The sequence below is a fragment of the Micromys minutus genome, assembly GCF_963924665.1.
Source record: "Micromys minutus genome assembly, chromosome: 18".
In the NCBI taxonomy this organism is placed as follows: Eukaryota; Metazoa; Chordata; class Mammalia; order Rodentia; family Muridae; genus Micromys; species Micromys minutus.
In genome coordinates, this window is record NC_137953.1 from 17,614,035 (window position 1) to 17,641,267 (window position 27,233).

The 27,233-nt window shown below is 39.9% G+C and overlaps 1 protein-coding gene across 1 annotated transcript in view; it reads right to left on the reverse strand.

Annotated features, from left to right (window-relative positions):
• The window catches only part of PRDM5 (PR/SET domain 5), a gene marked incomplete at both ends in the record, with an annotated part of 136,122 nt that overhangs the window by 11,184 nt on the left and 97,705 nt on the right, over nucleotides 1-27,233 (reverse strand). Inside the window, one exon of the mRNA XM_080931988.1 lies at nucleotides 19,830-19,915. Within this exon, the coding sequence (XP_080788114.1) occupies nucleotides 19,830-19,915 (86 nt within the window). The remainder of the gene's footprint in view (nucleotides 1-19,829; nucleotides 19,916-27,233) is intronic.

The window sequence follows — 27,233 nt, forward strand, 5'->3', positions numbered from 1 at the left end:
GAGACTGTGGGACAGCGACAGAATCATTTTAATATTTACCACAGCACTGCCCAACGCTTACAAAACACAACAAAACTGTAAGTAAATTTGAGATCACTGTTGTTTCACAAATGGGGAATTGTGGAAACTTTCCATCATATCTAAGGATATTATACAAAACTCACCAACCAGGTGTGTATTTTACTTCTCCCCAACCTTCTAATTTTGGTTCTGGAAAACTAAAGACTAGCACTTTCTTCCAACCTTCTTTAGGTTGTCTCTGTCTGCTTATGAAGGCACTCACTAATGCATTTCAAGAACTACAGTGTGTGATCAACTCTGGATATTTGTCCAGGACTAGCCTGGTGTTGACCCTGACAGTCCTATTATATCCACGAAAGTTTATTTTTCAGTAAAACAAAAGGGTCTTGACTATATCACAAGACAATGTCCATATACCCTCTTAATTCCCTATGTCAGGAATGTTGCTGAAGACATGTCCCACTTAGATGGGACTTAGTCTGGGGACATTAGGCACTGTCCCTGTAGTTTCATTCTGCTGCCTCTTGGAAGGACTCCACTGGAAGGATTCTGCTAACATAACCCCTCCCATGCCTCAATCCCATCTGAATACAGTTACCATCTGTAATCTTAATGACAGAAGGAACTTAGTTATCTAGAATCAGCACTCAGGAGATCATATCTAGAGATATTAGTTAGCTCCATAAAATGGAGATGAAGCTTCACAGTCTGACTGACATGGATGCCAGTGCTGGGAGCACGGGGAAGAAACGGGGAAAGCGAAGAGCCAGTCACTGACTTGGGCAGACAAAATGCTTCTGGTTTCTTTTGTTTAAGGAAGAACATTTGACAGAGCAACTATTGATGAACAATCCAGTCTGTTAGAAATTGCCCAACTCTTTCAGAATGTGTTAGGTAAAAGACTGGTTTAAGCCAACGTGTTTATTTTTAGTAAGATAAAAGGCACATTAAAAACCATGGGATGTCACCTTAAATTTGAACTATGTTGCTTTAGCTCTTGGTGTCTGTTGCTTGGTTTAGCGATACAGTCTCTAGATAGAAAATACTACCATGGAGGAACAGCTGCCAGCTTGCCATCATCCCCATCTCCTGGTCACTGACCCCGCTCTTTTGTCTTCTTTCATTCATTTTTAAGATAGTGTTTCTCTGTGTAGGCTGGCTGTCCTGGAACTCACTGTGTAGAACAGGCTGGCCCAGGGGCTGGGAATAAAGCCATGCATCACCACCACCCAGTCTCTTTCTTCATAACTGTGGTTCAAATTGTTGTTTTACCAGCAGCCAGGTATTCTCAAGGCAAGTCATCGTAAAGCACACACTCAGCAGAAGATCCAGTTACTATAGTTCTGATTTAGTACAGAGAAAGAAGCTACAGTGAGGCTCAGGAACTCAGAGTGAATTCAATGAGCGTGTGTTTCTCATCTCTCAAGATATTACACACCACCAACCTCCAACACAGGATAACCTATCTATGGGAACCAAATGGGAACTATGAGGGGAACCAGCAGACCCATGAGACTTGAAGTTCAGTATTACATGAAAAGGAACATTTAGCATTCGGGATCCTCAGCAAAGGACAGAAGTCCAGGGCTCAGTCATGTCTAGCCAATGGAGAAATAGAGCTAGAATTGAATACTTAAAATTTTCAAAATTCAGTGCATGAGTCATATATCACCTGGTGATAAATTTCCCTGCATGTTAAAGACTGCTTCTAGGTAGAATGCCATTTTCTTGGCATTGACATGATCTCTGCTAACACGTTTAAAAACACATGGTTAGACCCTTTAGTTTGTTGCCCCTACAGAGCCAAATGCACACAATAGTACTAAACTTGACTTACACTGCCATGGCCCGTCCAGTGTATTCCCTCACTGAAGGGGGGGGGGGGCAGCAGCAGGAACTGAGCATCACAGAAAGGGGAGGGAGCACATGTACATGTTTAAATACATGGATACAAAGAGATATAATGAGCAGCAACTGCAAAGTTTTAGCTCTAAGAAACTAATCCAATGCAACATAGAGTGGTTTTGGAGCCACTGCTACAGCATGCAGCCTGTTGTGTATTAATATGTAGGGTAGTCAGGGACTTGGGCCATGTCTAGGGTCACAGGCTACAGGCGTGAGTATGGACAGGTACTTGGTAAATCTCAAGGTCAACCTGGTGCTTAAGGAGCTGCTTAGAAGTCTGGCATGCATGAGCAAAGGAGAAAAGAATAAACAAGGAGTATCTGACTTGGAGACAACCGGTCCTTGAATGAGTGGTTTATGTCACTAGCAATTTGTGCTGTGCTCAGCCACTGACCCAGTGGTGAATGATTTCAGATCTGATTACCAATCTCCAGAGTGCTCCCAGCCATCCTACCCCCCACTTTATGACTTCCAGAACAGCAAATCTGAAACCAGCAATCTATTCATCTGTTACAATCCAGCATCAAGGACATGAGCAATCAGTTCCATCATAATCACTATAAATCATAATTCCATAAGAAGTCCTTAGGAAAACAATGCATCTGTCTGATATGACTTCAAAATACAAATACATAACATTTGGTGATGAAAATATGTTTGAAAGTCTGTTCTCAATTCTGGCTACTATTATCTCCACACGCACTGGTAAAAGAAATTAAATCACCCATGCACACATGACTGACTCCACATACATGTAACAGTATCAAATCTTCATGATATAAAAAGGCTTTTTCTTTAGTTGAAGATCTATCATTCTAACATCAACAAGAGGAAAGCTCCCTTTTTTAAAAAATGAGACCCTCAGTATTTTATGTTTTAAAGATTTATTTTATGTACATGAGTACATTGCCACTGTCTTCAGACACACCAGAAGAGGGCACCAGATCTCATTACAGATGGTCGCGAGCCACCATGTGGTTGCTGGGAAATGAACTCAGGACCTCTGGAAGAACAGTCGGTGCTCTTAACCACTGAGCCATCTCTCCAGCCCCTACAAAGGGCTTTTTGACTTCTTTAAGTGAATGCTCTTCGCTTAAAAAGAGGACGAAATCTTGTACTCAGTCTCTCCTCTCTGCCCCCCCCCACTTGGTGTGTGTGTGTGTAGAGATGTACGCACATAATTTTGAGACAGTATCTACACTCTCCTTTCCTGTGTAAGCCAAGCTGGCCTTGAACTAGCAGCAGTCTTCTTGCCTTAATCCTGGGCGCTAGGATTACAGATGTGAATGCATGGTGTAAATTCTCATCTATTTGCCAATCGGGCAACATCTTACCTAATGTTCCACTAGCTTTGCCTTGATGTCTCTATGAGACTTTTAATGTTTATATCTGAGTATTCTCTAGAGAGGAGCTGAGGTCACATGTACACATGAGATCTGAACGTCATATTTCCTATTAGGGAGACATGCCATAGAGGATATTAATGTAGTATATATAATATGCCCAGGGGTTCTCATGTGTATGATTATAAAAGGCAATCTATGACTGAGAACAGAACTGGCTGGACAAATACTTTTCTGAGAATCGTATTTGTATACTCCTCAGAAGGAGGGGAACCCAAGCCTGCACAGGGATGTCTGAATCTAGGATCGCAGCAGGAACAGGATCCCTTGGAAATAAAAAGTGACTGGTACACAGCACACGTTTCTTCTACTCAACAAATAACAAAACACAAAGCTGGAGTCCCAGCATCGCTCAGGATCAGCAGATCTGACTTCGGCATAGAGTCTGTCGAATGACGAGTCACCAATGGCTGCTTTTAGAGAACAAATGAAGACATCTATATTCATATTTTAAGCTGAAGCCTAAATAGATGACCTAAACCTGTGGGTCACATATCAAAATATCCTGCATATCTGTATTTATATTATGATTCATAACACTAGCAAAATTATTGTTATGAAGTAGCACCAAAACGATTTTGTGGTGGGGGGGGGTTCACCACAACATGAGGTGTAATATAGTGCCTCAGCATTAGAAAGGTTAGAACCTAAATTCTTAAGGGCTCAGTTTTCTTCACGGAACTGGAATACTACCAAAGATAAATTTAGATAGAGTTCAGCCATTTTCTGAACTCTAAAATACTGACATGAAAGTGTTTGACAAATGGGTCCAAGAGGTCTTTCATGGGCTGGTCACATGGACATTTTCTGACTTTTATATCAACTTGACCTATGACGTACTGTGGTTATGGAGGTGAAGGAGAAACTGACACCAATTCTAAGAAGCTGGTTTATATACTACAGAATGCAGTGCATTATAGCACTATAATAGCTGTACAAACATAGGAAAATTAACATATGATATCCAGTTTCTATTCTTGATGCTGATCACTTCTGGGTGAATTTGAATAAAGGGCATACTTCACCGAACCTGAGAGTTTTCAATTTTAACATGAGATAGCATATCTGTGCCTTTTCACCTTTACATATGGCTCGTGCAAAAACCCCAGGAAGGTAACCTATACCTTATATTAAACAACTTTTATCTATTTGTAGCCACAATATGCATATTAATAAACACCACAATTCTAAACTGAAGAAAGCCACACAGATTTTGAAAATGTAATTAGATGACTTTACCCCCCCCCCAAAAAAAAGAAAGAAAGAAAGAAAGAAAGAAAATTATATATGAACAGCATTCAGTGTATCATTGCTTTTGGAATCGACTAATGGGGATTTATATGAATAGATGTCTTATTTCAAGAATCCTATGATACTTTAGTAATTGCAGCTCTCTGAATAGAGTAGAAAATAAGTAAAATCCTGTTTAGAAATAAAATAATATAAAAACTATTTCTCTAAGAATAATGTCTATTTCTTTTAAAATTAGCTCTATACTGCCTTTCATAAAACAAAGGAAAACTCAGACAGCATGGACCACACTTTCCACTTAATTCTGCAGTATATTATTAAAGTCTAATGATAATATGGTATTAGGAAGGCAGCAATCAGCATAAATGCTAAATATTTATAGAATTAATTTTAGCTAAATCATCAAACTGCTCTGCAAAGGTTCTTTGTTCATGTACCAGCTCCACAAGTGCATCCCTGGAACAGCTGGATAAATTACCACCTAGGGACGGTAGAGGGACATGATGTTTTATGGCACTGTGCTGCACAGGCCCTTGAAGGGATGGGTTTGAGATAGACCCTGGGGCTGCTGGAGTGTTCCTGAACTGAAGAAACACCTGGACACCCGAACAGACTTTCATGCTTTTTAGCCCACTCAGTAGATGCTCAGTGAGTTCCTGCAGTGTACTGAGTGCACAGCTAGAACTGAACAGCAGCACCTTTTTGTTTCAGGGTTCTGTAATTTGCAAGAGACAGCGCTACCTACTGAGGTCAGTTCAGGAAAATGTACAACACATACTAACCATTCATACACAATGTCCTTGGCCAAGGACTCAATGATTGGTAAGTAAGGGAGGATGTGATTTAATTAAACATGGGCTTTGTTTGTTTATTTTTAAAGTATTATTTCCATATGGAGATGCTTGCAATAAAATACAGAAGGACATTTCAGTTAACAAGAAAACCTGCAGAGGTCTAGAGAGCTGGCACAGGTTATTAGTGTGGATAATGTAAATATTTATTCTCTTTAATAATAGTCACTAGACTTACTTTTTGTCATTGTGACACACCAAGAATGACAGGAAGTAGTGTACTCAATAGTGAGGACATGAACCACTCAACTTTAACTGTTTCTGATGAGATCTTGAAACTGATCTTGGACTGTCTGGAGGTGAGGATAGGGGTTAAGTGTATTAAGGACAGCTACATGTACTTATGGAAGCACAGACAAGAATTTAGATTGTCTTTAGTAATTACACTGTTCTAGTGAAGCTGCAGTGTTTGTTCTTCTCTAAGATCTCTGACCTGCACAGCCATTGGCACTTGCCCGGATTTATGGTACTAGGAATTCTTTCCATCCTTTTAATGACCTTCAATCCAATTAGACAGCTGTTTGTTACTGCCAAGATATAAGTACCATTATGCACCTTCCAGGATATCTTCCCATTCTGGTTACTGCTGTGGTTCATGGGGGTCACAGCCGGGTTGGACTATTGATTGCTCTTCTCCCTTGGTCGCTTACACAGCACTTTCTGGTATGATGAAAGCTCATGCTCAGGGAGGAGGCTTTTGGATCATATCCAGCTCAAATCCTCCAAGTCCTGTGTTTAGGAGGGTGGTGTCTTCAGCAATAGCACCTTTAACTTCTAGAAGGCATTCAAGTGGGAGAGTAATAGCCTATATTGTTTTAGGAGTCTCCTGGACTCCTCTGGCCTACAACTCAAATGGAGGTTTTGCACACCTGGTACTGGGGGTTTTGTTAGATTGCTGTTGGGGAGAGGCGTAATCATCTCAAGTGGCATAACTAAAATGTATAATGTATATATACACAGTTACACACACACACACACATCACATGTAATTTAGGTAACTATAAAATAATGATTCTTATGATGTATAATGTATATATACACAGTCACACACACATATCACATGTAATTTATGTAACTATAAAATAATGATTCTTATAGCTATATCAAATAGTGTTATTTATCCCTCTCATCCTTACTTTAAAAGCTTCTTTATGCAGCAGAAAGAAATCATTACAGAAAGCCATGACTAATCAAATGCAGAGTAGAACTGATCATGGGCTGTCCATCCCCAGTGGACAGATATGCAATACAACACAACCTTTATACCTAAGGCTCAGAGGATATCATAGAAACGAGAGCCAGAAGATAGTGAGAGTTGGAGGAACAAAAAGTCTTCCACAAAAATTTCTTCTATATATCAACAATATAGCTTCTTAAGCAAGACTTGAACAATGACAACACTAGTTGACATTCCAAAACAAATGGAGAAAAGCTCATTGGGCCAGCCTCTAGGCGAAGAGCTACTATCAATCAATGGCTGCCGACAAAGGGAGAAGCAGCCTTTAAGTGATCCCTCTAAGTACTTATCCAGTACCAAGTAGTCAGGCCTAAAAGCATACATACAAGTAACACTAAACAGACTTCTGAGGTACATTTAGGTATTTATTTGCATATATATGTAATAAGAAAAATTTTTTCAAAAGAAGCAATGAATTGAAACGGAGAGGTTGGAGCCCTGGGATATATTGGATGGTGTGAAATTATGTAACTTTTACATTTTGAAAAGAGGAACAACTCTACTCTTGATGAAAGACAGAACTTGTCTTAATGATTAGCAGTTCAACATTAAAAAGTCAGTGTCAAAGGAATTATTTCTTTTTATTTTTCTGGTCTCCATAGTGCATATGTAGTTCATACCACTGCTGTGATTCTCTGATTTGACTGTGGACATGTAAGTACTACTGGGTGCATTACTGACTCACTTAATTGTTAATATCTGTATGTTCATTTTAAAATATACTTGTTTAAATCTAACATTAAACAATGAGTTAATTTATAATTTATATATTCTTGAAATTTTATCTTTTCTAAATTAATAAAGAGTTATAAGGTCTTTAATCTTCAAAGACCAGGTGAAGAATTTGTCAGTAATATTGAATATCAATTCCTAGCTATTAAATAGATTCTAAATGGGGAACAGTGGAGACCCAGGAAAATCAAGGAAGATCTCAGAAAATGGAAAGATCTCCCATGCTCATGGATTGGAAGGATAAACATTGCAAAAATGGCCATCATACCAAAAGCAATCTACAGATTCGATGCAATCCCCATCAAAATTCCAACCCAAGTTCTTCCTAGAGTTGGAAAGAGCAATGTGCAATTTCATCTGGAATAACAAAAGACCCAGAATAGCAAACTCCATCCTCAACAACAAGAGAATATCTGCAGGAATCACCATCCCTGACCTCAAGCTATATTACAAGGCAATTGTGTTAAAAACTGCATGGTACTGGTACAGAGATAGGCATATGGATCAATGGAATAGAATAGAAGATCCAAAAATGAGCCCTCACATATGTGGTCACCTGATTTTTGACAAAGGAGCTATAAACATTCAATGGAAAAAGGACAGCCTCTTCAACAAATGGTGTTGGTCCAACTAGCACTCAGCATGCAGAAGAATGAAAATAGACCCTTTCTTATCTCCTTGTGCAAAGCTCAAGTGCAAGTGGATCAAAGATCTCCACATGAAACCAGGCACACTGAAACTATTAGAAAAGAAAGTAGAGAAATCCTTAGAACACATAGGAACAGGAGAAAATTTCCTGAACAGAACAGTAATGACTCGTGCTCTAAGGTCAAATATTGACAAATGGGACTTAATGAGATTGCAAAGTTTCTGTAAGGCTAAGGACATTGTCAAAAAAAACAAAACGGCAGCCAACAGATTGGGAAAAGATCTTTACCAACCCCACATCCGATAGAGGCCTATTATCCAAGGTATACAAAGATCTCAAGAAGTTAAACACCAGAGAATCAAACAACCCTATTAAAAATGGGGTACAGAGCTAAACAAAAAGTTTTCAATTGAGGAACATCCTTAGCCACCAGGGAAATGCAAATCAAAACAACCCTGAGATTCCACCTCACACCAATCAGAATGGCTAAGATCAAAAATTCAGATGACAGCAGATGCTGGTGAGGATGCAGGGAAAGAGGAACACTTCTCCACTGTTGGTGGTGTTGTAAACTGGTATAACCACTCTGGAAATCAGTCTGTCGATTCCTCAGAAAATTGGACATAGTACTACCTGAAGACCCAGTTATTCCACTTCTGGGCATATACCCCAGAGACTCTCTAACATACAACAAAGACACAGGTACCACAATGTTCATAGCAGCCCTATTTATAATAGCCAGAAGCTGGAAAGAGAAACCCAGATATCCTTCAGTAGATGAATGGACACAAAAATTGTGGTATATTTACACAATGGAGTACTATTCAGCTATCAGAAACAATGACTTTATGAAATTTTTAGGAAAATGGATGCATCTAGAGAATATCATCCTGAGTGAGGTAACCCAGTCACAAAAGAACAGATATAATATGTTGTCACTGATAATTGGATACTAACCCCAGGAAGCTCTGAACACCCCAAGAACAACTTACAGGCTATATGAAGTTCAAGAAAAACAAAGGCCAAAAAAAAAAAAAAAAAAAAAAGAAAGAAAGAAAAATCATTATGCTTAATCTTGTTTTACATGTACTTTATGCTCATTGTAACTAGTAAGATTTTAAGGCATGCTATTAAACCTTTAAAAAAATCAAGTACTGACAAAAATGTATTCATATACTTTTATGCAAAAATGCTTAAAATCTGTACATTTATCTTTGTTTTTTAAAATAAAGTTGTTCAATTTTAAAAAAAGAGAGAGAGAGCAGACCTTATTAATAAAAATAGATTCTAAATATCCAATACCTTATGTTATGGAACCAGACCCCTTACTCACCACTAACAATGATTGCTGAGGTAAGTATATGCAAAATAATATGTGGGTAAACTGAAAAGGAGACACTTAAAAATGCCATTACTGTTTAAAACACCAAACAGCTACATAATGGTATAATTACCTGTTCCCCTTACACTTTTATCCAGAATCCGTTTAATTTCAAACAAAATCATGCCAAAGACAAGCTCACAGAAAGCAAGTTTCTTAATATAATTAGTTACATAATGTCACTAACACATTTTCCTTTACATTCTCACTAAAATCAGGGACAGGATCAGCTGCCACTTTATGTGCTTCCAATGACTTCACCTTGGTCTAATTATGACCAAGTCAGAACTTATTTTTAAAAATTGTATAAGGCTGTGTGCAGGTTGAATTGTAAATGCCCTCAAAGGTAATGTTTCAAAGGCTAGATTTCTGGCTTCTAGTGCAAGTGAGATATGAAGTCCTAGTGAAAGAAACAAAATCACTGGGTGGTGCCCTTAAGAACCCCACACTTCCTATCTGGCCGCTCTGTCCATGTTCCCCACTGTGATGTGCTGCCTCTCCCAAGACCTACAGCAACAGGCCCCACCACCTCAGGCTCTAGTTTCTCAAACCAGGAGCCAGGAGCAGACTTTCTCTTTTCAGCTGCTTATCTCTGGGATTTTGTCACAATGATAAAAAAATAAATTGACTAACCCCCACCCTATAATCTATTTTTTTGGAGTATGACCAATAACTACAGCCTTAGAAACTGAGTTACAACATTATTAGTTTCAACCTGTGAGACTACTTCTGTAACATAAAAAAAAAATAATTCAATATAAAAAATTTGAAGAGTTCAAGGAAGGGAGAGTTGTTTGGGGTGAACATCTGTTTTTATTTTATAGACTTTTATTTCTAATAAGCAAGGGGATCCTAAGGCTTATAGCCTATCTTATTGCTTCATTACTTCACTAAGAAACCAATAAAATTTTCTGTGGACTTATAATACTTTGGACTCAATCTTGTCTTCCTGTCTTGGTACAGTAAACTTCTATAACCCTGTAGAACTTGCCTAGCCCCACACCCATGCCATGCCCTCTCCTACTTTAGGCTTTCCTTTGTCCAACAAAATACTTAGCTTCAGTGCACATAGGTCTCAGTTCATGTAGCATGGCCTACTCACCTCTGCCTTTTTCTTGAATTCTCATAATCATGGTTTGTGGTTCAATTCACACTTCCTGGCTGGACCCTACACAACAGGTTTCCATAGGGATTAGTTAGCTGTTTTGTCTTCCACACTGTTAAGTTCCCATCAAGGACACTGTATTTTCTCTGTGGAGTATCTAAATGTACCTGCCTTGCATCTGAGCATATCTAGATCTGGAATCCTGGCAGATGAGACCAGGCTGTAAAATATGGTCCTTTCAATGTTGAGGACAATCTATTCAGAGTCTCTATTCTTTTTACTGAAAAAAAATATAAGAATAAAACCATCTGACAAGTGTGTATGGAAGAATAAGTGTGCAAACTAAGAATGAATTCATGAAGAAAGAATGATATAAAAGTGAAGTGTTTAGGTCAATAAAGTGTAATCTAAAGCACCAGTGATCCAGTATGAGATCACTGCTTAGAAAGTAATGTTTCCTAAGAGCTTTATGGAAGCCTTTGTTCTTCCAGGAAAGAGAAGGTAAGGAAATAAGATCTAGACAGCTTGCATTACTTTAATTTTATCTTTACATAGTACTGCAGACTTAGCAAATATGGTCAATTGTGGGGAAAGGACGTAGTCATGACTGGCTGATCCAACTGGAGTTGTGTGCCTTGGGAAAGGCGTGCAGAGAGATGAGATGGTGAGGAGTCTGGGGTACTCAGGCAGCCACTGAACTATCAGCTATGGGCAGGGAGCAGCTAACACTGACTGACTTGTTTGGTTTGGTTTTAATTTAATAGCAGATTCATGATCAATATGATCTTTACAAGTATTGCTATGCCTCGGTTAGGTAGACCAGAATTTCTTAAGCTGCACTTCAGAGACCCTACTAGCTCCAGGGAGATGTTAATATTCAAAATGAATCAGCCTTTTACTCTCTTCCTTGGTTGCTCACATTGTACTGTTTCTTGTGCTCTTCCAGGCAAAGCCTATGTAAGCAAACTCCAATAAAATGCATGTTGCACATCTCAGAATGTTTAATGTGGTTATATATATTCTAAACCTCTCAGAGAAAGACAAAGCATGGATGGGATTTTTCCTAGAGATGTTAATAGCTGGCACTCTGTCCATTTGTGTGGTGCTACATCAGTTCTGCTGGTCCCCCAATCTCTTTGGGTTTCAGCCCAGAAAAGCTAAGCTGCTCTGTTTTCTTGTTATCCTGTGGAGTTATCTCTACCTCCGTCTGCTCTCTCTTTCTCAGACCTATCCTTGGTAGCACTTTCTTATGATGTCAACTAGGAGACTTTTCTCAGCATATCCTGTACCACCATCACCATCCCTCTTCTGATCTGTCTGTTATAATTTCCCCTAGCTTTCCCTTCTATATACAACATGTGACATGGACATTATATTCTTTCAAATCTTAAAAGGATTCCATTGGAAACACATTTGTCAAAGAAGTTCTTTATGAGTTCCTTGTTGGCAACAGCTGTTTGAAGCCATTGTTAAACAAATAAAATAGAGACTTCTGCCAGAGATGCCCATGATGAGGGATTTTGCTCTGAGTTTTTAGGAACTGTGAGATAATCAAAACTAACTAACTAACTAACAAGCAAATACGAGCCACCATAAGTAGTTCCAGCTAATAACAGATGAATTGTATTCTTATTGCTGTTCAAACATTATTAAATATTCTGTAAATAATCCCTTGAAATAAAATTCTTTGCACTTGTCATTATTTCTATGTTCAAATTAAAACAAACTCTAAGTCCCACCAATCCTTCAGTAAAAACACTGGGCCTACTTCAGCTGTAGCAACAGTCCCCAGGAGCTATCTGATAAATGTGGGGTAGGGTGTACTAACATTGCCTTCCTGTTACTGTACCAGTAGATATGAGCAGTCTTTAGGTTGTAAGCACAAATATTCACCACTGGTTCTGAAGCACTGGGAGAAGGAAAGGCCACATGGACTCTAAGAAAAGCTTTACTTATTTCTAAAAGAAAAGATGCTGTTATCCATTTATCTAAACTAAGTCATAAATGTTTCTCATGACTATCTGCATCTCGCTGTGGTCCTTGGGCTTCACTGCTGGTTAGGACTGTTGATTGCTTATCTCTGTTAACAGTTTGTGTGGCACCTTTATCAGCTTCCAGCCCAAACCCAACACTAGGCCAGGGAAATCACCAAAGTTAAAATATTAAGAAAACACCAACTTAAATAGACCCATGATAAATAAGAGACCAAAACATCGATAAAAAGCCTTCTGATAAAAAAAAAAAAAAAAAAAAAAAAAACAAATGCCTAGGCCCAGAAGGAGTCACAGAACTCCAGAGGATCAAAAGATGAAAAGTGGTCCCATGAGTGAATTCTTTAGCTTTAAATTCCTACAAAGTTTTCAACAGAGAACTTTACTAATATAGTTTCTAATTACCTTTCCTGAATAACATGTCCATAGCTCCATACGTAAGTATAGCTTTCATTACTCATCATAAAACTTCATTTACAACAGTGATTCACAACTACTCAAAATTCTTAGACTGAGTAATTTGGGGGTGTTCAATCCTATCTGATTCTTCCAGAACACATTCCTTACATCCAAGGCTTAGGAAAAATAGGGAAGATGGGGCAGAGAGACTGTAAGAGCCAAAGGACCAGAACATTTACTATGAGCGATTATCTTCTAGCCATGAAATCTCCCAATACGCTTGCATAATGGCAGTACCAGCTGACATGCTAACATCAACTTGAGAAATTTCACAAAGCATCTGATGATAGGCGATTAGTTGCTAAGAAAGAGAGAGCACTTAGAAGATGGGCAAACTCACTGAGAGGTTTTTCAGTCCTTAGTAATCAGCCTTAAACACACACATAGAAGAGCTACACCAAATAAACTCAGTAAGATTTTACACACACACACACACACACACACACACACACACACACAATATAACTACATAAGTAAACATGTATATACAGATCTTAGAAGAAGAGCTAAGCAGAAAAAAGAAATGGGTAGGAATGTATAAATACAGCAGTGACTCATGTCTGTAATTCATAAAACAATCTTTAAAAGGAATGTTGCCAGACATAGTGTGTTTACTCTTCGGAGTTGGGCAGCAAGAGACAGATTTCTTTGAGTTTGAGGCTAGTGTCGTCTACATAAGATCCAAGACAACCCAGAGTAGGTAGAAAAATCCAGCCCCAAAAGAACAAAATAAACAAGTAAATACATCAGCAAACAAGTAAAGCTTTTATAAAAACAGAGGAACAACCAGCAAAACTAAGCCGCACATGTTCACTGTTGGGCACAATCATCATTGTGCACTATTTAATGCTTGCTCTAGCTAGCACAATACGGTATCCAAGTTAACACACCTTTCTATTGTCTAATGAGTTTTTGGCTTATTTATAAACATTATACCTAATGTTTATTATTTGGTTTACCTATTTAATGAGCAGTGATAGCTTATTGCTCTTTCTACTGGTGAGCCACTGATGTGACTTTACAGTGGTTCTTTCCGGAATTTCATCTTTTGATCTTGCAGTCTTCTAGCTGTAGCAGAAATCATATGAAGCTCTAACTAGGTAAGACATGCATGAACTTCTCCTCAGATGGCTGGACAGGTGGCTATGACACGGAGTTCCCTGGTCTGACAGCAGTGTGGTAGCAGACTTGATGGAAACCAGACAAAAAAAACTGAAGTTTCTTTGCCTGTAGGATGGCAAGGCTACCCAGTAAAGTTGACAAAAGATTCCCCCTTCGTTAAATGTTCACCTGCTACATCCAAAGCCCATGGACATCTAGAATGCCTTAACTTTAGGGACATCGTGTGGCATGCAAAATCTAAAACTGTCTTTTCTGTGACTTTAGAAAGAGCCAACTCACTTGTTGGCCAACAAGTTACACAGAAATTATGAGGGATGGTCTGCTACTTAAGCTGATGACTATCAAAAAAGGTTTTTTGCAAAGGAGAAAAAAGCTAAAAGGGGGTGGAGGAGCCAGTGCTAATGAAGAAAGTTACTTTTTAAACGGTCTGATTTTCCTCCCTTTATAAGGGGGAAGTAGCTTGGCTGATGGGATAAAAAACGTCCAGTTCCATATAGATTCTGAGCCAGAGAAAGCACAACAGCATTGTCAACTCAGTTACTTTTTAGAATAGCAAAAAAAATAAAATTATCTGTGAAAAAACGAGGACTGTAGAAACTTTAAAACTATACAAATTCAACCAAATTAAATGTGTTTTCAAATAGGAGCAAAAAAATAACCAGAAATCCCTCCAAAACTGCAACAAAACCCAACACATCTATAGCACGGAAGATAGCAAAGATGAGAAGTTAAAAATTAAATTTTTCTAAAATCACGGTGAATGTATAATTTACTAAACTTGCACATTTTATCCTTTCTACATATAAAAACAGTGAGATTCTTAATTTCTTAGTCCACACAATACTGAACCTAGCTCACATCCTTTCTAATCTTTTTTTTTCCTTTAAGTCTACTAGCTAAATCCACATTGCATCTACACAGGACACCACAACCTCTCAAAACATCTCTTCTGGGCTTCCCAGGTTCACCTGTGGCTCTTCCCGCTTGACTATCATGTGCATATCATGTATAAACAACCTTGCTGACACTTCATCTCAGATGCTCCACATCTGTTCCATACTTTCAAATTCATCCTATGGCCACCCGTGGATGTCAGCATCTGTAGGCATAATGCTTCTGCACGCCGTGCAAAGTTTACCCTTGCGTTACTCAAATGCTGACTTCTGTGCCCTCATACCTTAGGGCAATCCAGACATGGCTTTGTTATGTTTATTCTTAGATGCTCCTATCTCAAGTTTGTATGCAGATTGCTCCTCATTCATTCTCTGCCTTGCCAATAAAAGCCAAAGAGCCAATACAGAGATTGAGAGATTAGACGGACGTTCTGATTCCCGGATGAAGAGAGTGTAAGCGGAGGAAGAAGTCAGGAGGAGAGGTCAGAAAACATCAGAGGAAGAAAGCTGGATCAAGGTCAAGATCAAGCTGGATGAAAAGATTCAAGTAAAACAGGGATGTTGTCTGGGAGGAAACCTGACTAGCTTAGAGGTTTAGAATAGAATAATCATTGCTTAGTATTTGGCACGTGGCAAGGGATATTGGGTGGTTAAGAAACACAGCTGCCAGATTAGTTCCCTGTTTGCATTTACAGTAGAAGTAACTCATTTTACCACTATCCCAGTGCACAACCTTCAGGCTGCTGTCCTCAGTCCCAATCGAAGCATGACTTCCAGTTCTTCCTCAGAGGTAAACCTATGGTAATCTTCCACTCAAAATGAAACCATAAGCATGACTACCACCTTCAGCCAGCTTGTCCAAATTCAAGTCATACTTCAGCCATCATCCTCAGCATTTGTGGTCACAATGAACAGGCCTCTCAAGCCAAACCTGCGGGAGCTCTTACTTTGCTCACCTAGATATGTCTGCCTAGCCCAGTGTCCACGTTTGTCAACCATTCGCTCCACTTGAGCATCCGTAAAATCAAGTCATTCTTCCCTATTTGACTCAGGAGGTTTACATTCCTATGCACTTTAAGCTTCTGATGGTTACTGCATCACTCCATCAAACCACCAGCCAAAAACCACACATGAAGCGACCCATGGCTCCAGCTGCATATGTAGCAGAGGATGGCCTTATTTGGCATCGATGGGAGTAGAGGCCCTTGGTCCTGGAAAGGTTTGATGCCCCAGTGTAGGGGAATGCCAGGGCAGGGACGCAGGAGTGGGTGGGTGGGGAAGGGAGCACTGTCACAGAAGCATTGGGAAGGAGGGTTGGAATAAGAGGATTTTTCAGAGGGGAAAAGGGAAGAGGGATAACATTTCAAATGTAACTAAATAAACTAACCAAAAAAATCTTTTGAAGATGCTTTCTTTTCTTAAAAAGACATCTTTCTGTTTTCACAGTGACTGATGATCCTTCAGGGACAGGGACTCTCGCCTTTTTCTAAACTTAGCATCCTCCCTTCACTTGTGCCCCCCAACATCTCTGCTCTTTCCTTCAACACCTACATTATCTGATGCCTTGGTAAATATTGAGGGACATATGTAATTTATATTCAATACATATACAACTTATACAGTGTATACAATTACTATGTATATATTTATATATATAACACAAATATATATTTTTGCATATAATATAAATAACATATTATATATCATGTGATATATAATATATGATACATGGTATGTGATATATTATATATGTGTATATAAACTTTAAAACTCCAGATAAATCAGAAATGTGTGCTTCTTAGAACTTCTTAGCCACTTATTCCTGATTGGCTTAGACACTCATTTCCAGGCACAAATAGTATTCTCTACAATTTTACATACAGCAATAGCCACTGATTGTCACAATAAACTCCCTAAATTTCCTTATCCATTGTTGACAGAACAGTCAATATAAGGACCAAGGGTGCCCCTATGATGAAGTTAAAATATCCACATATAACCAACACATCAAAGACCTGAATGATAATTTGAATTGTATGCTCAGCGTTTCTGTCACAATGGAGTGACAGGCACGCACATGGTGGTGGGGTGTCTGGAGACTGACCTATCTGAAAGATAAACACAGAATTGAAAATGAAATGTGCTATGGCACCGGTGAAACAGCACTGTCTCCCGGTTGAGCCTACATAGTGCAAATAACTCTTGGAAAATACGCTCGTGGAGACAACCTCTCTACAGCTTTTGCAAAATGTGTCTTTGGTTTCTGACAATGGTTTGAGTGTTCTCAGAGATAATCTTAGGATGCTGTGTAAAAACTGGAACTTTGTGCAAAGAATATTTATAGTGATCCAATGCTTTAACAAGATTTCAAAGCAAAGCTGTCTGAGACACCACATGCATGGAAGGAGAAACCAAAGGACACCTAGTGAAGAGTTAATGTGAGATTCTCTCTAAACTGGGTGCTTGGTTTTGGCCAATGGTTGGGATTTACTTTCTTTTTGCTGTCAGTGCTTGAGAACTCTTGGCTTGCATGGTGCTGCCTCCCAACATCAGTCTGAATGCCTGCTTTAAACTCTAAAGAGTGAGACACATTTAATGTCTTTATAACTTGTTTAATTTAGTAAGATCTAGAAAAGTTAATCAAAGTCCAAAAATTAAAAACAAACAAACTTTTAATTTGATAAAGCCAGGAAAAAATGTAGTAGTTGTTACAGTTTGGCCAGGAGCTCCAAAGCCTCTTGTGTTGAAGGCACAGTGATGGTAAGGATATTAACTTCCCAAGTGGCAAAACCCATTGGCAAAATCATAGTTCAACAAGCTATGGTAGGTGACTTAGGACAAACCTATGGGAATGAATCCCCAGTACCTCCTCTGCCTGCTTCCTTTCTCTAGCTGCCATATCTTGAGAAGCCAATCTTTTTTCCTGTACCTTTCCACCATGGTGTTGTTGCTTTGTCTCAAGCTTGAATTAGCAACTCAGCTAACCTTAGGCTGAAACCTATGGGATCAGGAATGACACTATATCTTCCCTTTCCTAAATTTTGTATTTCAAGTAATGCATCACAGTGCCGGGCAGACAGGAAGGAGCATAGTAGGTAAGAAAGAAGCATCTATAGGCAGCCTTGCATTGATGAATGTCTGTGCTTTGGTTTCTCACTTTTTCAAAAAGGATCATGGCTCTAAGCTTCTAAGAGGCTTAAATGAGTTACAAGTTAATAAATCTGAAGGCATGAGATCATCGCTGAGATGTGTGGCTTGGCATGGTTGGTCCACCCTGTTTACTTGTACTTAACCACTAGTGTTCTCAGTAATAACTTCTATCAAAGAACCAAGGTCACCGAATTAGACATTATTATTTCTTTGAGGGCAGCCAAAACAGTATGCTTTTTACCCTGTAGCAATTTACAGAGTTTCTTCTATGCTGTGACCGACCATTCCCCAAGAATCAGTGAAACAATACAGTATTCACTCTGGTCAATAGCACTTGTTTCTACTGCAGAAAACCAGAATGCTTTTTGTCTAGATAGTGGCATCTTTAATATAAGTACATTATTGTCATTTTATGGCTATTAAATATATAGAGTATTATTATTATTACTACTATTATTATTATTATTATTATCATTATTATTATGTGTGTGTTCCTGTAGCACACATGTGGAAGTTGGAGAACAGCATGCTAAAGAACATTACACTTTCTTCCTTTCTTGGGGAAAGGGGAGTTTTATTCCATTACAGGCCATCAAGGGAAACCAGCCCAGGAGCTCAAGGCAGGAACCTGGAAGCAGGAACTAAATATGATATGAAATTGGCTCCACTTGGCTTTCTTGCAGCCTTTCTCAAACAGCCCAGGCCCTCTGGCCTTGGGATGATGAAGTCCACAGGGGGATCAGTCTTTGTATATTAATCAACAACCGAGAAAGCACTCCAAAGACATGGCAATTAGCCAATCTGATGAAGGCAATTTCTCAATGGAAATCCCCTCTTCTGAAATATGTCTAGGATCCTGTCAAGTTGACAAAAACAAACCAGCATATCCATTCTCTGAGTGTAACTTACCTTGCAAAAAAATATCCTTCAAAAACATTGTTGAGTTTTTACTTTTACAGATGATCAGTATTCAACATGTGGATCCTGGAAATCCACCTTAAGTCATCTGTCCCCTCAGCATGTGCCCATACCTGCTGAGCCATTTCACAAACCCTAGGATAATTCTTCACCTGGGTTAGAATTCAGTTAAGCTTCTTTATTAATGCTCATTGTGAAAATAAGTATCTTGAATAGTATGTATTTAAATTATAATAAATTGTAATACTTGCTTAATATTTTACAGCTTATATTGTAGTTTATACTTAGCTACAGTTTCTGACTCAGTCTTTGTCTCTTTCTCTCTCCCTCTCTCTCATTCCCTCCTTGTACTCCCGGCAGGGTTCTGGGATTGTAGGTGGGCCCTTGTGTTGCACAGTGAACAGAGGAACACACATGAACATAGGACAGCTGGCACACAGCACTTTTAAAGCACACACTGCATGCGGTACACTCTGGAATGCATTCGGCTACACGCAGCATATCAAGCATGTTCTCTACAAGTGACATTTTTTTACTTGGCAGTTTGTCATTAATACAACACTTTGTATATTGACTCAAAGTCTATTGGGGTTTGAGTTGTTTTTCACTGACTTTTCTTTTAAAAGTTAACCCTCAAAGACTACCCTAGACATCGACATAACTTAGGTTCTAGCACTTATCTGTTGTCATGTGATGTTAAATACATCTCCTGGAGAACAGGTATGGCTTCCTTATGATCAATAGAAATGAGGTGGGCTTACCCTTGTATGAGTGCGAATGTGCATCTTCAGCCCGTCATTTTTACTGAATCCTTTTTCACAGTAAGGGCATTGATAGGGACGCTCACCTACAAAACAAGGAAGTGTACATGTCAGAGAAACATAATGCAGAAGGACATCTTCAGAGCCACTGCTCCACAGGGGTCACTGTTCCCACAGGGGTCACTGTTCCCACAGGACTCACTGTTCCACAGGGACTCACTGTTCCCACAGGACTCACTGTCCCCACAGGACTCACTGTTCCCACAGGGGCCACTGTCCCCACAGGGGTCACTGTTCCCACAGGGGCCACTGTCCCCACAGGGGTCACTGTTCCACAGGGACTCACTGTCCCCACAGGGCTCACTGTTCCACAGGGGTCACTGTTCCACAGGGGTCACTGTTCCCACAGGACTCACTGTCCCCACAGGACTCACTGTTCCCACAGGGGTCACTGTTCCCACAGGGGTCACTGCTCCACAGGGCTCACTGTTCCCACAGGGGTCACTGTTCCCACAGGGGTCACTGCTCCACAGGGACTCACTGTTCCCACAGGGGTCACTGTTCCCACAGGGTCTCACTGCTCCACAGGGGTCACTGTTCCCACAGGGCTCACTGTTCCCACAGGAGTCACTGTTCCACAGGGGTCACTGTTCCCACAGGAGTCACTGTTCCCACAGGGGTCACTGTTCCCACAGGAGTCACTGTTCCACAGGGGTCACTGTTCCACAGGACTCACTGTTCCACAGGGGTCACTGTTCCACAGGGGTCACTGTTCCCACAGGACTCACTGTCCCCACAGGACTCACTGTTCCCACAGGGGTCACTGTTCCCACAGGGGTCACTGCTCCACAGGGCTCACTGTTCCCACAGGGGACAGGGTCTCACTGTTCCCACAGGGGTCACTGTTCCCACAGGGCTCACTGTTACAAAAGTGGTGCAAGCACAGTTGGGCAGTAGAAACACCATAGCACGGGAAGCTCACACTGGGGTGTTCCCTCTAGCTCAACACCCAGAAACCATCAAGTAGCCCAGGGGGTTGCTGCATGTCCTTCCAATCCATGAATCCAATTAAATGTACCAGTCATAAGACCTCGTAAAACTATTATATATTAGTCTGTTCTATGACCATTCTCCTCATTATGGGGGTCTCTAACTTGGTTTTTTTTAAAAAAATAACTTTGCTTATAAAAGTTTCATATAAATAAAACTGGCTCACATCTCTGCATTTCAGAAAGAGCCTATAAAGCATGTTAAACATAATCATTGTTATTAAAGCTACACAACAACTGATCCACACTTTAAATACAGCCAAATAGCTCTAAATTAAGGCTGTAATTTAGAAAATGGGAAGAATAATTTTCAAGACAAGGAAGACTACATATGCATAGATTCCCCCCTCCAAAAAAGAAAAAACCCCCAAACCTCTATTTGAAAATAAAATGTGACAAAGTCTAATGTGCAAAAAAGAATTCAAGGCTGTACTCATGGAAGCATCATTATTTGCAATAATAACATAGGTCCAAATCACCAGCTTTCTTTATTCTTCATTGAACAATAGACAAACATGACAAACATTACAAGTTGCTAGAAACTCGCTACAGTCTAAGATCAGTAAAATAAAGTTTAAAAAGTGTCCTCAGCTATTATAAGATTTGGCCTGTGAGTCCTCCTCTTGTTTGGATTCAACTTGAGCATCCCATGAATTATTCCTATGGCCACACTGGGGCAGCAACAAATCCTCTCTGGTTCAACCTCATGTATTTTCTACTTCGCCTTCCCCACCACTTCACTGTTCCATGAGATGGCACTGAAGACTGACCAACTTACCCTGGGAAGGGCTATGTGCTACCAGCTCCAGCAGAGTGGCAGTTTCTACTTTAAATGGTGGCTGAGGGTAGAAGGCTTAGAGGCCTCGGATTTGATTCACAGCACTAGCATGGGGGTTCATGATCTGAAACTCCAGCTCCAGGGAATCTGAAACCCACTTCTCAATGCCATAGGCACCAGGCATACAACGATGCATACACATACACTCTTACACATAATTTTTAATTCTAAATTTTTTAACCGGCACACAGATATTTAATAATTTTTCTTGCAAACCATTTTGTACCTACTTCTCCCGAGTCAAAACATTCCTTTCTGGAGAGAGGAGAAGGTTTACACGGCTCAGGAAGTCCATAGAATTACAGGACTCTCAATGTCCCTTCTCCAGCACCAAGAGTTATATACTCAGTAACAATTCTCAAAAAGAAACTGTCCTATCAGCTAAGATATCTGCATATGACGCAGCAAGCTCTTGTATTAAAATTATAATGAATTTAAGCCATGCTCTAGAATGAGGTTAACCTTTGAGTTCTTAATGTAATAGCCAATATATACAAAGAACTCAAGAAGTTAGACTACAGAGAATCAAACGATACTATTTAAAACTGGGTTACAGAGCTAAACAAAGAATTCTCAACTGAGGAACACCTAATGGCTGAGAAATACCTAAAGAAATTCTTAACATTCCTAGTCATCAGGAAAAGGCAAATCAAAACACCTCACACCAGTCAGAATGGCTAAGATAAAAAACAAATATAACAGCACATGCTAGTGAAGATGTGGAGAAAAAGAAACACTCCTCCACAGTTGGTGGGGTTGTAAGCTGGTATAATCATTCTGGAAATCAGTCTGGCGGTTCCTCAAAAAACTGAACATAGTACTACCTGAGGTCCCAGCTATACCACTCCTGGGCATATATCCCAAAGATGCTCCAACATATAACAAGGACACATGCTCCACCATGTCCATAGCAGCCTTATTTATAATAACCAGAAACTGGAAAGAACCCAGATATCCTTCAACAGAGGAGTGGATACAGAAATTGTGGTACATTTACACAATGGAGTACTACTTAGCTTTTAGAAACAATGAATTACTGAAATTTGTAGGCAAATGGATGGAAATATAGACTATCATCTTGAGTGAAGTAACCCAGTCACAAAAGAACACACATGGTATGCACTCACTAGTAAGCGGATACTAGCACCAGAAAGCTCTGAATACCCAAGAAGCAATTCACAGACCTTAGGAAGCTCAAAAAGAAGAAGGCCAAAATGGGGATGCCTCAGTCCTTCTTAAAAGAGAGAACGAAACTCTCATGGGAGGAAATACAAAGACAAATAGAGGAGCAGGGATTGAAGAAAAGATCATTCAGAGGCTGCCTAACATGGGGATCCACTCCGTATGCAGCCACCAAACCCAAGCACTATTACTGATGCCAAGAAGTACTTACTGGCAAGAACCAGATAGAGATGCCTCCTCAGGGGCTCTGCCAGAGTCATACAGATATAGCTAAGCATGCTTGCAGCTAACCACAGTACTGTACACAGGGACCCCAATGAAGCTGCTAAAGAAAGGACTGAAGGAGCTGAAAGGGTTTACAACCTCATGCGAAGAACAACATTATCAAACAACCAAACCCTCTACAACTGCCATGGACTAAACCAACAACCTTTGTGCACACATTGAAGACCTATTGCTCTAGTTGCATATATAGCTAAAGATAGCAGTGTTTGTCATCAATGTCAGAAGAGGCTTTTGGTCCAGGAAGGTCATGTTTTCCCAGTGTAGGGTAATGCGAAGGCAATGGGGTGGAGAGGATGATTAGGAGAGAGTGCACCTTTGTGAAGACAGGTGAAGCAGGAGGGGAGGATGGGAGCTAAATGAGGGACAGGATTCAAATTTAAATACAGAGAGTATTTAATAAAAAAAGGTAATCCCCTACAACATCCTCCTATAAGTAAACCCAACAAGATCACTAACTCCTTAACCACTCATTCATTCATTAAGTGGAGTTGTTTCTTTGGATTGATATCAGTGTCCTGCTTGAGGTAGACTGACATCTTTAACATCTCTACAGGAGAATTAGCACAAATTTGTGCTAAAGAAAGCAGAGGACCCTTGCAGGGGAATAACAGGGCTGTTATCTTCACTACACAGCATGGGCAGCATTCTTCTTTAACAGGTAGGGTTTCCTTGTGAGGAGAGGTACATCTTTCAAATGGCAGATGCACTAGGAAAAGGTGTTATCATTTCCAATAGTCCAACAGTATTTAAAATCCTCTGGGGTAGGATATTAAACAGGCTGTGGTGATTGCTGAGAGGCCTGTTCTATGAGTAACAAGAGGTGCTTGTGTACAGAGAATTATGACAAGAAAAGGACATGCAGGTTATATCCTCTGCATTAGCTTCTGAGAACAGGAAAAGTACTGCAAACAGAAGGTAATAGAAGTGCTAGACAACACAGGTCCATACCCACTAAAGAAGGGAAATTATGATTCCACATGTAGACAGGGGCTTCAAAAATGGTCCAAATACAGGATACTATTATAATTGAGAAATACTCAGCAGCTGACCTGCTTAAATCAGAGAAGATTTTAAATGAGAAGCAAGAGAGAAACGTTGTGATGCTGTGAGGCAAACGGATCAGAGGAGTCCAGGAGTACCAATGAGAATGGAAAAGCTAAGTGATACAACTACCATTTTCTTCTTGATAAAAGGCCGCATGACCTGGGGCAGTATGAGGGGAGTTGAACTTTGAGCCACATGAATAGCAGGAACTGGAATACAACAGAGGAAGGATGGGCATTACTGATGTAAGGGAGAATGGGAGAGTTAGACTGATAACCAGCTCACTGGACCAGATATGGGCATGCATATACATGAGTTAAGGAGGTTGAGGACTGGAAAGATGACTTAGCAATTCAGAGCACTTCCTGTCTTTATAGAGGACCCAGGTTCAAGTCTTAGCACCAACAAGGTAGCTCACAGTGGTTTTTAACTCCATTCCCAGGGAATACTACAACATTTTCTTACCTCCATGAGCATCAGGAACATACACAGTGTACATGTATATATTCAGGCAGAATGCTCATAAATTAAAGAAAATATTTGTAAGAGGTTGATTCAACAGGGACCTCAGGCCAGGTATTAGCCAGCATAGTAGCTATGCTGTGGACCATGGTGAGACATGGTTTTATGTCACAGAGGCTCTGGCAGAGCCACATGATTAAATCAGCATGTATGTAAAGTGCTAAAGTAATCAAGAGAGGAGAGGAGAGCAAGGCATAGAAACAGGTCTCCTCAGGCCACTTGAAGACTGATGTGGTACTATCTGTATCAGTTCAGCACTCCTAGGGTCAAAAACAGTCAACATCTAAATGCTGCGCTAGTCAACTTTTGGAAAGCCTTGTAGCCTGAGTTCACAGAAGACAGAAATCACAAAATGGTATAGGCAAAAGAAGAAAAGCTATTTCTAGGGGTCAGCAATTATGCCATCTAGAGTACACCATGGGCTTTTTCTCCATTTACAGAAAGTATATGAACAGTGTTCCCCAAGCTGCAAACTCCTTCAAGAGCCAGCTGTAGTCAATGGAGAGACTGGGGCTATGAGCACTGGCATGGAGCTTGTCAAAATCAGAGATCTGACTCAGTAGCAAGTGTGCCTCGCTACAGCAGCATGTTCCTACTGCTCCTTGGGCTGCAGTGGGCCAAGCCCCCTAATCGAGTCCCAACAAGATCATCAGGGAAGAAGAGATGTACAGTAGCCTTGTGGCAGGAGGATCAGGAGCAGCAGGAGGAGCAGCAGCTCAGAGGAGGAAGCTGATAACTGCTGGAAAATGGCTGCAGATTGCAGAAGGAAACATGGGGAAGTATTGCTTATACCAGCATATGCAAACTTAACTCTTTGGAGGAAATGATCGATAGTAGAGTTCCTGGGGGCTTTGCAGCCAAATCTGTGGACTCCAGGTCCAGGGAGAGATTCTCTTAAAAAATAAAATACAAAAAGAAACCTGGGATAGTTTGACTATGCTTAACCCATAGGGAATAGTATTGTTAGGAGGTGTGGCCTTATTGGAGGAACTGTGTCACTGTGGAGTTGGGCTTTGATGCTCTGCCAGTGCAGAAGAGTCCATCTGCTCCTGGCTTCCTTCAGATGAAGATGTAGAACTCTCAGCTCCTTCAACACCATGCCTGCCTGGACACTGTCATGCTTCCTGCCTTGATGATAATAGACTGAACCTCTGAGCCTTTAAGCCAGCCACAGTTAAATGTTGCCTTTTATAGGAATTACCTTAGTCATAGTGTCTGTTCACAGCAATGGAAACCTTAAGACAACACCCAATATCAATCACAGGTCTCTACAAGCACAAACATGAGCACATCAGCACGAGCACACACACATTTATAACACACATTTATACACACACACAAGCAAATGGTCACATATGCACAGAATGCTTCATATATATATATATATATATATAATCACTAGTCCCTAGTAATAAGACTGTGATCTAAATGTTTAAATCCGGAGTTTATAGATGAAGGAATTAGGACAGAGAAAAGATTATGGCTTTTCAAGGCAATACAGATATTAAATGGTATAATCAGAAGTGCAAACCAATCAATGCCATTGAAGAGATGATATGGCTAGTACTCTGTAGTAAGGGATTTAAACTAAAGTTAGCAACAAAAGCCTGCTTCAGACAACAGAGAAAAGTGAGAAGATCCTTTTAGTTGGAAGATTCAGAAATTCTTTTGGTCACCAAATTTATCAGAATAAAAAGGGGACACATAGGAACATAAACACACACAGGACAGATTAGGAACACACACACACACCAAATTAGAAGCATGAATACACATGACAAATTAGAAACATGAACACAGACACACACCCACACATAGACACACACACATCACAAGTCCAAGGCAGTGAGTCTTGTGCCTTGAGACACACACCTCACTGTAAGATTCAGCTATGATTACATTATGAACATAGAGCATTAATCATATTCAAGTAGACATAATACAAAACATTTTCCATTAGACTAAGTTTCTTTTTTCATCTTTAAATTAGTTCTGACACTGAGTGAGATTAAAAGCTACCATGTTTTTCCTGGACACATCAAAGAATAAACAAAAACTCGATGATAATTATGAAAGGTTAACTTTAAATGTGGCACAAAGTGGTTATACCATAAGACTAATTTATTACTTTTTATAGGTTTCTTTCTTTTTAATGTACTCCATGTTCAAGTTTATGTCTTGGGCTTTAGGAAACAAATTACAAATAGAGTAAAACATGTCAAGAAAATCTAATGAAAAAAATCTAATGCATAAGGAAAAATCATCAGTAAAGGAAGCAAGCAGACAATGAAAAAGGTAAAACCACTCACTGAATGGCTTTCTGGTGATTGAGGTGAACACACCTTTTTGATAGAATTTCATCTTTGAATTAGAAGGGTTTGAGCCTCCTGCGAAATTCTCACTGCTGATACAAGTAAGAGGAAAGTAACTTGGGAATACTTGCTTGTTTGTTTGAGAGCTTGGAAAGAGCCTTCTGAAGGGCAT